The sequence below is a fragment of the Podarcis bocagei genome (assembly GCF_964188305.1).
Source record: "Podarcis bocagei genome assembly, chromosome: 7".
NCBI classification, from domain to species: Eukaryota; Metazoa; Chordata; class Lepidosauria; order Squamata; family Lacertidae; genus Podarcis; species Podarcis bocagei.
Genome location: NC_138132.1, coordinates 40,931,292 through 40,944,824, shown reverse-complemented (window position 1 = coordinate 40,944,824; position 13,533 = coordinate 40,931,292). Strand labels below are relative to the sequence as shown.

General features: G+C 42.0%; 1 protein-coding gene across 1 annotated transcript in view; it reads right to left on the bottom strand.

Annotated features, from left to right (window-relative positions):
- The window catches only part of AMFR (autocrine motility factor receptor), a 29,129-nt gene that overhangs the window by 2,632 nt on the left and 12,964 nt on the right, over positions 1-13,533 (bottom strand). Inside the window, exons 6-13 of the mRNA XM_081200834.1 lie at positions 12,591-12,723; positions 11,539-11,672; positions 10,229-10,339; positions 6,719-6,909; positions 5,621-5,724; positions 4,960-5,094; positions 3,554-3,637; positions 803-987 (exon numbers count right to left, since the gene is read on the bottom strand). Coding sequence (XP_081056960.1) covers positions 803-987; positions 3,554-3,637; positions 4,960-5,094; positions 5,621-5,724; positions 6,719-6,909; positions 10,229-10,339; positions 11,539-11,672; positions 12,591-12,723 — 1,077 coding nt within the window. The remainder of the gene's footprint in view (positions 1-802; positions 988-3,553; positions 3,638-4,959; positions 5,095-5,620; positions 5,725-6,718; positions 6,910-10,228; positions 10,340-11,538; positions 11,673-12,590; positions 12,724-13,533) is intronic.

The following is a 13,533-nucleotide window of genomic DNA, read 5'->3' as shown; positions in this document are numbered from 1 at the left end:
TCATTTTCAGACCACTCATGGTGGCATAAGCACAGCCCTACATGAGCAGCTGATAGTGACCATGAGACCTAAAGAATTATTGAATGCTATCAGATAATGCTCTGCTCCTACACAAAGACAGATCTGTGTTGTTATTCTCAGATCCCCTTCTGTTCTCCAGTCCAGTTCCCACCTTCGGCCTCACCTGCCTGCTATGCCTGGGAGAGCCACCCAGCCAGCTCCTTCTGCCTTAGTGACTTGGATTCTGATAGCATTCAAAAGGCCATCCAGTCCAACTCCCAGTCATATGGCCAGCACTATTCAGCTACTCAGTGGCAGACTTTGGGTTCTCAAATTTCAGCAGACCCTTTCCAACATTAAAATTTGACACCGCCTCCACCTCTCGCACTCCGTTCTACAGCGTTGTAGTGCCGCCCCCTGCAGCACAGCACCCAGTGCCGCCACACCGGTTGCACCACTCCAAAACTACCTCTGAGCGACTAAGAGAGGGGGGGATTTATGGCCCTCCACATGCTGCTTGACTGCAACTCTCCTCATCTGTGACCACTAGCCAAGGTAGCGGGAACTAATGGAAGCTGTTGGACTTCGGAGAGTCGGTGTCACAGGTTCACCATCCCTGCCCTTGGGCAACACAAAACAGGCTACTGCATCACGATCAAGGAGAAATTGCATCAGTGAGAGGTAGCCAGATAGATATGCAAAAGATCTCTGAATGACTTTCCCTTAAACACCTCCTCAAATCCTCCTCCTGGGCTTTTCCACATTAAACATTTTGTAACCGTAACCCACAAAACATACACACCTGCGAGCTTGTTGCAAAAGGTCTTCCTTCCGCTGTACTAACATCCTCTGTCTTTCGTCAGCTGACTTGGAAAACCGGCTCCCTCTCACTTCAAAGTCTTCTGTCTCAATGGATTCTGCTTCTGCCTCATTGAACTCTGCCACGTCTTCCAACCATGAGTTGAGTTCCAGTGAGTCTCTCTCCGTCTTTCATACAAAAGGAAATTGGGGAAAGCACATTAATACAGATCTCCATAATCTAATACAACATTACCAGAAGAACTGGGGAGGTCCAAACTTAGCTCATCTTATTGAGGTGCTAGGATGTGCAAACACTGCCAAAGTAAATGGAAAGGCTGCCTCTCTCCCAAAAATATATGCTACAGTGTTGTTGTTGTTTTGGGGGGAGGAAGTTGTCTTCACATTAGCCAGGGGCAAGGAAACTTTTTCAACCTTAGGGCCACTTTCCACGATGGGCAACCTTCAGGGGCCACATGCTAGTGGTGAGTGGAGGCCAGAGGCAAAAAGCAGGCAGGGCAATAGATGTGACTCTTTTTATAGTAGCTTATGTTCCAGCCAAGAAAAAGCCAGTCAAACATACAGCTCCTTCCTCCATCCAGGTAAGCAGGAAGCACTGCCACAGTATAAAGAGACATTCCAGCCAGGCAAAAGTGCTAAAGGAAGGCATGGAGGACAGCCAGAAACAGGTGTGTCAGACTTAGGAAGGGGTGTGGCACAGACAAAGTCCCAAGGGCCAGAGAGGCCTGGAGGGCCTGAGGTTTCATACCACTGAGATAGGTAATCCAAGACCGGATGGCTGGGGCCAAGGGGATACTTCTCGTGCTCATGGCTCATTGTCACTCACTTCTACAATGGAGGCAGCTATTCAGTTGGCCAAAGACTAACTTCAGCAACACACAAAATATTTTCCTATTAACTAACTCCTGTTACACAAGAAGCAGCAAGAAAAAGAGAAGCATCATGTACAACATGTGGAAGGGTAAGCATGCATTTAACACAGATGAAACCAGGAAGGCCTACACCAGAGCTTTCCAAACTGTGTGTCAGAACACATTAGTGTGCTGGCTGCAGTTTGCAGGTGTGTCGCGCAAACACTCCCCGCACTCCTCCCAGGACTAGAAAGGGGTTGGTTTAACCTCCAGCTTGCTAGTAAAACTGAATTACTGTGTTGCAAAATGATGCATGTCTAAAAAGTGTGTCAACAATGTGAAAAGTTTGGAAAGCTCTGGCCTGCACCCACACCCAAAGACTCCAGGTCAAAGCCAATTCTTTTCTGTGCTGGAACATGGGTTTTCCAAGGCCAGACACACGTGAACAAATTACCCACATCATCGCTACCTTGGCTGGCTCTGCTATCCAGACTTCTGCATGTCTGACAGGAGGCATTGAAGGGAGATATCTGATGAACATGTGGAGATTGGGTTGGCGTGACAGAACCAGGAGAGCAATCAAGATGGGGCTAGAAAGTGCAGTCCTGCTCTCCCTGTCCCCATTTGTGAATGTGTGGAAGGAAATAAGTGAAGGCACTATTCTTTAGCACATTTGGGGTAGAGATTCAGGTGACAGCCAGGCAGAGACAGTTATCCTTTCACACATGTTATTTTGAATAATACTGTGAAGAATGCACACTGAAAACAAAAGCATAAACTACTAAAGAAGAAAAAGAACACTTCTCCCTCCACATAGACTTTTTCTAGAAACAACTGGACTAATAGATGATAACAGGACATCTGATATTATGGTTACATTATGATGATGTGGAAGGTTTTCTGAAAAGGACTGTTAACATTGATCTGGAGTTACTTATGGCCACTACATATGTATATTGTCCTATGGGAAAAAGCAAGAGAAACCAGAAGGATTTAAGGGTCTCTGGCAAACAACACTTGGGTAAAAATCATTTTACTTTATGAGGAATTGCATTGAACTACAAACACACACACATTTACTTACAAGTATCTGTAATGGACTGGAACAATATGTTCCTAAACAGTCTTGTCCTTATGTCTTCCCTATGTTAAAACTAATCTACATCTTACTATTTAAGACATTCCGGGGAGAGGGGGAAATCCCATTGTACAAGCAGAAGGTGTTGCACAAGTATCATGGCTTTGTTAGGTATAACTTCCTTCTGTGTCCTTCTTTTAAACTTTTGTACTAAATTATTAATATTTTTTTCAAAAATAAATGAGGGAAAGGCAAAAGGTGGAGCAGCTCAAATCCTCCTTATAGTCAGTAGACCACCACCTGAGGAACAAAGACCTCCATGTATCCCCTTTAATAGCCAGTAGCTTAACTCAGGAATAGCCAATGCAGCACCCTCCAGATATTGCTGGACTACAATTTCCATCATTCATTAGCATTGACCATGCTGGATGGGGAGCAGGTGAATTGCAGTTCAACTACATCTGAAGGCACCACATTGGCTATCCCTGACTTAACTGCTCGAGGCCTTTGAATTACAAAAACATTATTCCCTTTTCTCCAGATCCCTTCCCCATCAAAACACAAGAGAAGTGCAAGTAAGACTCCATAGTCAGACCCAGAACAATTATGCTTACAAATGGCAACCTACTTGCACCTTTAAGACAGATGTTCTTTGCAATGAAGACTTCAAATCCACTAGTGGCAAAGCTACAGAAGGATATCTACCAGGAGTTCTTGTGAGGACTTCGTGCCAAGGTTTGTGGACATTACACTATCAAATTTCCCTGTGTTATGATGCACCTTTTTCCCCCTTTGCCAAGTTTACCTGAGTAACCTCTTCTGTGTCCTCCTGATCAGTGTTGTGTCTTTCCAGGGGACTGTTCAATGCAGGTCTGATGCTATCTGAACGCTGTAAGCATAAATAAAACTGACAAAACTGATATGAATTGAAAAGAAAACCCCCGCAAACAATCTTTCTAAAGAATTTATGCTGCAGGGCAAGTTGGTGGACCCATGTTCAAAACCTAGCTGTCACAGGGTTTACTGTGCAAGCCTCTTTCAGCCATATGCTGCAATTAAAAATGCAGCATAAAACTCAAATAGGGTGAAATAAATAAGATTTAATACACACATTTATGAAACACTAATGGGACAATGTAACCTCCACATTTGTAAGATTTGTGGTCTTGTCCATGAATTCTGTAATGCTCTATATGTATGTTGTATTTATCTACTTTAAAAAAATAAATTACAAATACGAAATGAATTAATAATTTAACTACTTATTTTTATCATTGTGTAAGCTGCTTTTCCTGCTTTTAATTGTATGATTATGTTATTGTAGCCAACCCTGGGACTTTATGGTGAATTGAACTACACTTCATTTAAAATCCTATCAATAAAACGAAAATAGACCAATCCATAAAATCATCTTATTTTCAACAGACTATCCTGCAGCAATCTAGCAACTAGGCTTCATCTGTCAATCTTTGACAGCACATCAATATCTGATTCCTTAAAAACTGTGATCACCTGCATGAAATGGGAACAAGCTACTTTTTGCAGGGATTTTGACTTGCATATGGGTTTGAGAAGAACTTTGCATATTAAAAGTGCTACAGAAAAGCTGTGGTCATTTAAGACTTATGAGTTCATGAAATGACAACAAAATCACAACTCAAGTACAGAACATACAGAGGTGCATTTTTATCCATTCATCCTCAGGGACAAAATAATTACCAACATGCAAACCCCAAATGTAACCAATATGCAGAGGCTGCCATATAAACAATTTCATGGTAGACAAAAGAATAATAAGGAAGTTTGGGCTTTTTTTATCCATTCCTTGTTGTTACTGACAGAAGTTTGAAAACTAGACAAAGTAAATGTAAAAACAAAACCAAGACTTTTCTGGTGGCACCTTATAAAGTTGTGACATAAGCTTGTTAGTCTTTGAAGTACCACAAGAATTTCTGGGGGCCTTTTTGGCTACGATAGACCTCTTTGTTCATATTTTACAATGCAGCAAAAGCTATATAAAATCATTTTTTCGATTTTCATGATCATTAAGTCCATAGATCAATATTACTTGACGTAACACTGACTTAAACATAACACACACATTAAAAAAAAACCTTAAACATCAGGATAACCATTTCACAATGTTAATGTTGCAAAATAAACACAGCAGGTCTGCTGCTGTGCCGACTGCCTCAGTAACGTTTGACCAACCTGTGTTGGGAAAGGCACTTGAATACGCCCCTCTAAAATGTTGTCCGTTGTTATTTCTACAGAACGCGTCATCTGCAGATCCTGCAGAATGAGGTGGTAAGGAACCTGAGGAAACATCTCCTGAATCTGATGTGCCTAAAAAAGAAAATGTATCCACTGTTACCATCTGGGGACCCAACTGTGGCACACTAAATACCTTATAAAACTTTAAAGTAAGCCAAAGCCTTTAAAATCTCAAAAGGTCAGGCTTTTGCTACTAGAGCACAAAAGAATCCAGAATGGTGGTTTCATTCCATTCATGTTCATTATCTAATCACAGTTTATTAAGATAGACAGTGTATGTTTGAAACAGTGTGTGCTTCTTTTTTCAAATCTCTCTTCAAAACTCACTTCTTTCACAATGTCTTTGACTAAACACTTAGTTCTCCATTCTCAATGAAAATGGGTCTGAAGTACATGTAACTGCACTTGCTCATTTTCGTCCCTAGTTACCTTTTTCTCTTCCTTTCCTTGTCTTCACCACCACACTGATGAAGTTTTGTTTTTATGTTCCTTGGAACTAGGAAATTTTTTTGCACTTACTCTCTAAAGCAGCACATACACTGGTGGTGACATATAAATGAATAAACAGAGCAGCGTGCAAAATAGTAATAGGAATTACCATGGCATTCAGCTGAGAGTTGCTTGCTTGCGCAATACCAAGAATACTGGTGGTATGCATCACCTCCACTGAGAAGCTGGGCAGCCAGCTAGCGATGCGAGAACCTGGAAAAGAAAAAGCAACAGTTAAGGTGTGTGAAATGTGCTTTTGAGTAATTGAGAGCCAGTGTGGTGTAGTGGTTAAGAGCGGTAGTCACGTAATCTGGGAAACCGGGTTCGTGTCTCCGCTCCTCCACATGCAGCTGCTGGGTGACCTTGGGCCAGTCACACTTCTGTGAAGTCTCTCAGCCCCACTCACCTCACAGAGTGTTTGTTGTGGGGGAGGAAGGGAAAGGAGAATGTTAGCCGCTTTGAGACTTCTGAAGGGGAGTGAAAGGCGGGATATCAAATCCAAACTCTTCTTCTTCTTCTACCCCAATCGTCTACGGTTCTGTCTATATTTTTAATGATTCCTCAGTTCTTAATTATTATAACAAGGTTCAATAGATGCCATAAGCATTTTAGATGCTCTTATCAATTCTCTCCTCCCCTTTATTTTCCTCTCTTGAAAAGCAATTGTTATATATGATTAAACATAATCTGCACTTATAGTATAAAAATCAAACTTTTGAAAGTACTACAGGGATAGAGTGAGTGTTCTTGGCAACATTTCAGGTGCCCAGCACACAGAGCTGGCTTGTGCTTCAAACTTGTTCATTAAATCTCTCTATCTCTCTCACACACAGAGACAGTTTCTTAATCTTACTCCTCCTCATCACAGTAAGGCGGATTTCAAGAAGCCTGCTACTGGAGCCAATCTATGGCTCTTTTTTTTTTAAGGTGAAGTATGAGAGTATTTCCAGCAGGGGCGACAGTGTACAGGGAAGGATTAACTCTTCCCCGCATATGTGACTCATCCTTCCCATCCATGGAAGAGAAAACAATTATCCTGAAAGAAACCCATAAGCCTGTTCCTGCTGCACACAGGGACTATTTCATCTAGGTTTCATCTACTCATGGGGGAAGGTACAGCTTCTCAAGAAAGAAAAGAAAAGAAAAAAATCCTACATTTACAAAGATGTTCTGGCCAAGTCAACTAGTAAAAGGCAAATAAACCAACCATCAAAGTGGAAGAAGTGATTGTGCTGGTTCAGGTGAGGTCTGCCTTCAGGTACTGCCACAGGAGCCAAATTTTCATCCAGGTTCTCCCTTTGGTGATCTTCCCTGGCACGGTGATTGTCAGTGATATTCAGGGACATTCTACAGGTAGGGCAGGAAGTGTCTTGTTCAAGCCAGGAGCGCAGGCATGAGCTACCAATAAATGAGAGGTTTAAGTAAATTTCTTGGGAAGAAGTTACAAAATGTTCATCTGCTCTCAGAAGAAGAAAAAGAATATGCAGTAATTTAGAATAGAGTCATAGAATTGTAGAATTGGCAGGGACCCCAAGAGGCATCTAGTCCAACTCCCTGAAATGGCAGCTAAAGCATCCCTGACAGATGGCCACCTGACCTCTGCTCAAAAACCTCCAGTGAGAGGAGGGTCCATCACAAACCCAGAGGGAGTCTGTTCCATTGCTGAATGGCTTTTACCCTTAGAAAGTTCTTCCTGATGTTGAAACAGAATCTCCTTTCTTGTAACTTGAAACCATTGGGTTCAGGTCCTGCCCTCTGGAGCAGGAGAAAATAAGCTTGATCCCTCTTCCATGTGTCAGCCCTTTAGATATTTGAAGGTGGCCATAATATCGCCTTTCAGTCTCCTCCAGGCTAAACATAATTATAATTATTATGGTACCCCTGGAAAACCAACAAACTTAAGGTGGTGCAACCTTTTGGGGTAGTTGTTTTTGAGACTTACTGCTGCACTAGTTGTTTCCCATTAATAACATTCTGAAATTTGACTTGCCACCTACAATGCAAATAATTGTTTAATAGGTTATTCTAGACTCCTATGCACTGTGCATTGCAGCCAAGATATGCTACCCACCACATTCTCTCAAAATAGGAGTGACCAAGGCCAAAATGTGTGGGCGCCGATGGATAAGGGAAAGGGTTAACTAGCATTTTTCTCATATTATAACCAGCATGCTACCCCACTCTCTCAAGGCATATTGTGACTTAAGGCAACCAAAATCACTCGTTTCATTATACTAGAACCCAATAATTTGAAGCATAAGCTGGCTTCATAGAAAAGCAATGCTACCCTTTCAGGTATGTGGAAAAGCAGCTCTGAAGGGGTGTGGCCCAAATTTCTCAGAGGAGTAAATGTGTCTGCTGGTAGTGGCTAATTATCTTATTAGAGGCTCCTTGAAACGTTGACAAATACTTTTGACACAGCTTGTAATGAATGACAACAAACTGGTCCCTGGTTTCTATTCTCCTCCAGTTTGTTACTGATGACATAAGTAGAAGCAACTGCCAAAAGATGCCAACCCAAATGACACACCTATCAAGGAATACTTCATATATTGCATAAGACATGTCTGGTATTTTTCTGGGATATGAAAAGGGTTCCTATCGTGTGTTAATCACTGACACAAAAGCGATTAGGGTGACCAGAAGCATGGATTGTAATCCAAAATGGGACAGAGTTGGCATTTTTCAATGTCATCCCATTTCAGATGATGATGATTCAAAAGCAGTTAAGAAAGAGGCAGATTCTGTTGTTGCTGATGATAATGCTGATGCCAACATAGATTCTGATGATGACACAGATTATCAAAGTCCAAAAGCCTCAGATGAGTCTGACACTGATTCAGACACAGCACCTTCATTTACTTTAGGTCATCATTCTCCCAAGGAGGAGGAGACACCAGACCCAGAGGACCAGAGAGTCTTGCACAGATCTAAAAGAACTACAAAGGCCATATCACCTAAACGGTTCTCCAAAGAGTTTGCTAAAGCTGCTGTTACTAGCAACTCTGGTGCGGTTTTTGAACCACCCAACTACAAAGAGGTGGGAGGTCTCTGGGAGTGCTTTTCCAGCTCGCCTGGCCCAGTCGGGGCTGAAGAGGTTGAGCCCAGTCGTTGGCACTGGCTCAAAGGCGAAGCTGACAATGTCCTGTTGGATAAGACTCAATGTTTACCCAGTCCAGCAACCTGCCTCCAAGAGTAGCCAGACAAAGGCTTCCACAAAGCCCACCAGCAAGGTATGATGGCAAGAGCCTGCCATTAAGTTTGCCCCTCCAGCAAGAGGCATTCAGCAGAACCTGGCCAAGAACCCCTATCCTTCATGAATGTGGCTAATAAATCAGTTTTTAAAAATCTAATTCTGCAGTCCTAACTACACTTACCTGGAGGTAAGACTCATCTAATGCAATAGGAATTACTCCTGAGCAGACAAGGTTAGGATTGCACTGTAAACCAGAAGGGTGTGTGTATGTCCTTGGTAAATAGCGTTATTCCCGTATCCAAATGTACTGGGGGTTGGGTGGGAATACATTGCATGAAATGGTACACAAGTCTGATAACCAACAGAATGTTAAGCCCTTTTGAAATCCCAATATTTCATGAATACCAAATCAAGCAACATGCTCGCTCCTTACATGCACATAGAATGATCTGATATGAGGTCAGGTAAGGTTTTAAGCATTAATTTGCTGGCTTTGTTATTAAGTGTGGCTGAGCAGCTACATTGGCTGACTGCTGTAAACCACCTTGTGAGGGTTACAAGGTAGGATGGACTATGCACAGCCTTCCAGAGTTGTTAAAACTGTATCGCCGACCTGAAGTTATTGACAATGTTGAAAATCTGGGCTGCAAGTATTTAGGTGCTGGAGATGTGCCACGTTGGAGACCACTTGTACTATGTAAGATGCAGAGGAAAAAATGAGCATTTTTTAAAGTACTGAGAAGATTGCACTATCAATGTTGGCTTCTGTACATTAAACAAATTTTTGCAGTCCTGGATAAGTATATAAAAACTCTGTCCCGTGAATTCTGTTAGAAGACTACATTCCTATGTCACAGTCTACACTGGGTACAGCCAGAACAGGACAGGCAACTCCTCCATGACTTTTAACAAGGAAAACCAGTATATATAGTTGTGATGGGATGATTAGCTGCTTGTGCGTAAAATCGTGGTCCCTCAGAGTTTGTGCAACTCCACAAACCTCTGTGTGTGACAGAGCTCCTCAAACATGTCTGCCCTAGTCACTTCCAGATTCCGACAGTGGTTGTTTTCGGAAGCGCTTCCAGCATAGAAGCTCCTTAACGGAAACACGTCTCCTGGACTCACGACGTGACAGCTTCCTGCGAGGAATGGGTCTCCCTATGGGAGCTTCTGACACCTCCCCGCTGTTCTCGCTGGACGTGTCCCTGAGCCCTCCCTCTTCCCTGCTAGTTCCTGCTTTAGCTGCTCCGTCTCTCTCCGCATTCATGAGACCTTCCTCCAGAGACCCATCTCTCCCCCTGCTGGTCCCTGCTTTCGCTGCTGACTCCCTCCCAGCCTCTGTGAGCCCTTCCACCACCTGTTCCTCCGATGGCAGTTCCCTGACAATAGTGTTGAATTGGTTTTCTTAAAAAAAAAAAATATGAAAATGACAAAATGAGTGTCTAGTGAGATTCAACCATTAACTATAGACAATTAGAGCACACTACTTGTTCTACCCTGGTTTGCTCCCCAGGTGCGTACTTATGGAAAAGATGCCCACAAGGGAGTTTACGTGCAGCTTGCATGGAATCCCAGCAGATGGCACAGTCGTCATTGTTGGTTGCCAGCTCTTCAGGTGTTGCCACCGCAAACCTAGAAGAGAAGTGAAAATTCTGGTTATGATTGATAATAATAATAGTAATTCTAAACCACTTTATAAAGAAAAAAACCTCACAGCGGTTTACAAGACATTAAAACCTCAGATAAAACATTATTGAAGAAAGTCAAATACCATTAAAAGTATACATTCAAAGCAATGTAATTAACTGGAAACTAACGTATTATCATAAAGATTTCAAAATAAAAGGAGGGCAACTACAGAATGCACATTTAACACAGCAAAGTTAACAAAAATAATTATCTTTAATTTTTCATAAATAGATATTACTAAAGGAAGTTAAACATAAAATGTGCATTTAAAACAGCATAATTAACAAGAAAATAAGATATTATCATAAGCATAGAACATTGCTTCTGCTGACAATCCTGACAATGGTGGTTCATGACAGGTGACGGTTTGATGACCTGGGTCTGGGACCAAGAGACAGCCAAGATGGTCACACCACCATCAGCATATGGCTCTTTATGGTATCTAGCTAGACCAAAATGCCATTGGAGCAAACTGCAACTTGAAGAGGATGCCATTTCAGTGCCTATTTATGCTAGAACTGGGAGACTCAAAATACCTGCTCGGCTAGTTCATCAAGGGCCTCTTCAGAAATAACACCAAGCCATGGCTGGTCATTACAACAGACCCCAAGGAGCTTCAGGCTCCCACTCTGCCACCACCCAATTGATTTGAAAACAATTAAGACTCGTGAAATTAATCATCCAAGTGACAGCCTTGAAAGAAACACTGATAAGGAATAATAATAATAATAAGCCTATCCTTGTTATCAACTTTCTGAAGACATCTGAAGGCAGCCCTTTATTGGGAAGATTTTTAATGTTTGACATTCTGCTGTGCTTTTATTATGCTGGAAGCTGCCCAGAGTGGCTGGGGCAACCCAGTCAGTTGGGCGTGGTATAAGTAATAAATTACCATATCATCACTGGAACTGTGAAGATCAGCAAGTTTACTCCTCGCAAACCAGTTTTGTAACAGTCAGACGGCAAGGAAATTAAGGGTTGTCTCCAACTAAGTTTTACTCGGAACAGACCTAATGGGCCTAAGTTAGTCATGTTTCAATGCGTCTACTCTGAGCATGACTAACACTGGGTACAACCCTAAAAGAGAAGACTGTGAGACTGGACTCTCTCCTAGTCTTGCGCAGTTAGAGGAACTTGCTCACCTTGCTTCCATATTTCCAACCACACGGAGATAGTTCTTGTGGCGACGAAGTCTGCGCTGAACCTCATGGAACAGGTAACGCAGCTGCATAAAGATCACCAGGCTGGCCATCGACAACCAGATATTGCCAAACAGCTTCCAAACAAATGTTTAAAAGAGCATTAAGTAATCCAGCAGCACATAAGTGAAGGTGTGGGTGGACAGGGAGAGAAAGAAGAGAATGGCATGAATGGCATGGTAACACACCAGGCAATAAAAAGACAATGCCAGAAATTAGCCTGCGGTGCACTCTCTTTGAAGTCCCAGTGCAGCCACAGCACTCTGTCTGAGTTTACTAGAAACAAGCTGCTCATGGAGTTCTCATTCAGAGTGTTGCTTACTTTGGGCTTCCAAACAGCAACAAACTTCTCTCCCCCCCCCCCCATATTAAGGAAGGAGGAGAAAGACCTAACTAGAGTGACAACAGCACAGAAACACGGAATTGTAGGGCTGAAAGTGACACATGGGGCCATTTAGATAGAAGGTAAAAATGGGTCCCATGTTTCAGGCTGGTTTTAAAGGTAGGCCCAAATAAAGATTATGGCCACTGCAGGCCCCCACAATTTACAGAGAAAGTATTTTTGAGCCAGTTATTGATTGTAAAAATCTGGGCTATAACAAGGTGGGCTGCCACTAAATGTTTTATGATATCAATTGTATGTCACTTGGGGAAAACTTTTAATTTTGAAAAGCAGCAGTGTTATCCATAAATAGAGCTACGCTTGCTGTTTTAACCACAGCAGGTCCCACAATCAGAGAGTCCAGAAGAGAAAGTGGCTCTTCTCTTCTACAGCAGGAAATACTGCAGCAAAAATAGCAATCAAAGCTGAAGTTCTCTCCCACACAGTTCTCTCCCCACATGCTCACAACCCTTCTTTAGTATGGCTTAAGGATGCAGGACGTAACAAGCCATAAATAGTAACAATAAAGGTGTTTTTAAACACTTCTATAAAAGCCAGTTCTATATTATTCCCATTCTATATAGGCCATGATTTATCAGTTAACAATGCATACCAGCATGTGAATGTGATGCATCAGATCCAGGGACAAAAGCATTAGCTCCATGATGAAGTCTGTGTAATAAACGTACGTTCCCTTGCTTTCCCAGGTACCTTCATGGTTGAGATCCCAGAGATGAATGACATACCTAAGTGAGGGAAGGAGTGAACACTGTATTATTTGAAAAGCATTTTGCCAGTTTTAGAAATATCAACATTAAAGACTCATTCTTAACACAAACTAGTACATACCTGCTCACCTAAAGCACATCTGTAAAGAAGGGTTTTACATCATGTGGGCTCTATTCTCCCCTCTCCCCTTACTTGGCCAGGCTAGGAATGACAAAGGCAGGTGGAGTCAAAGCTCAGAGACCCGAGTGTCCTTATTTGAGGAAAATAATGCGATCTCAGTATATTACACCAATCCTGGTCTGGAAGGTGACAACAGGAGAACAGGCCTTTTCTGCAGTGGCTCCCCACTTGTGAAATACTCTCCCCAGGAGACTCGCCAGGTGCCTTCATTACATATCATTAGGCACCAGGAGAAGATGTTTCTCTATAACTAGGCCTTTGGTTGATTAAACAATCTATGGCCTTTCAGATGTGCTTGTTGAAGTGGGGTTATTGGTTTGTTTTTGTTTTTATTATGTATCTATGTTCTCATTTTGTATTTTTATGTTGTGATCTTTGGATGATGGGCAATATACAAATTTAATAAAATAATTGTGGCTAACAATCTAAGTAAATATTTACAGCTCACACAAGAAGAAATACAAGCATGCGTGTAATGCCAGCCCACCATTCCTGATACAGTCTTTTACATTATTATTTTTTAACTCGTGTGTTTCACAGAGATTCATATTAAGATGGAAGAGATTATGAGTGAATAGATAACATGTTTATATTAAACATTTTGATTCAGATTTGATTTTAAACCCTGGCACTTATTGACAGTTTTT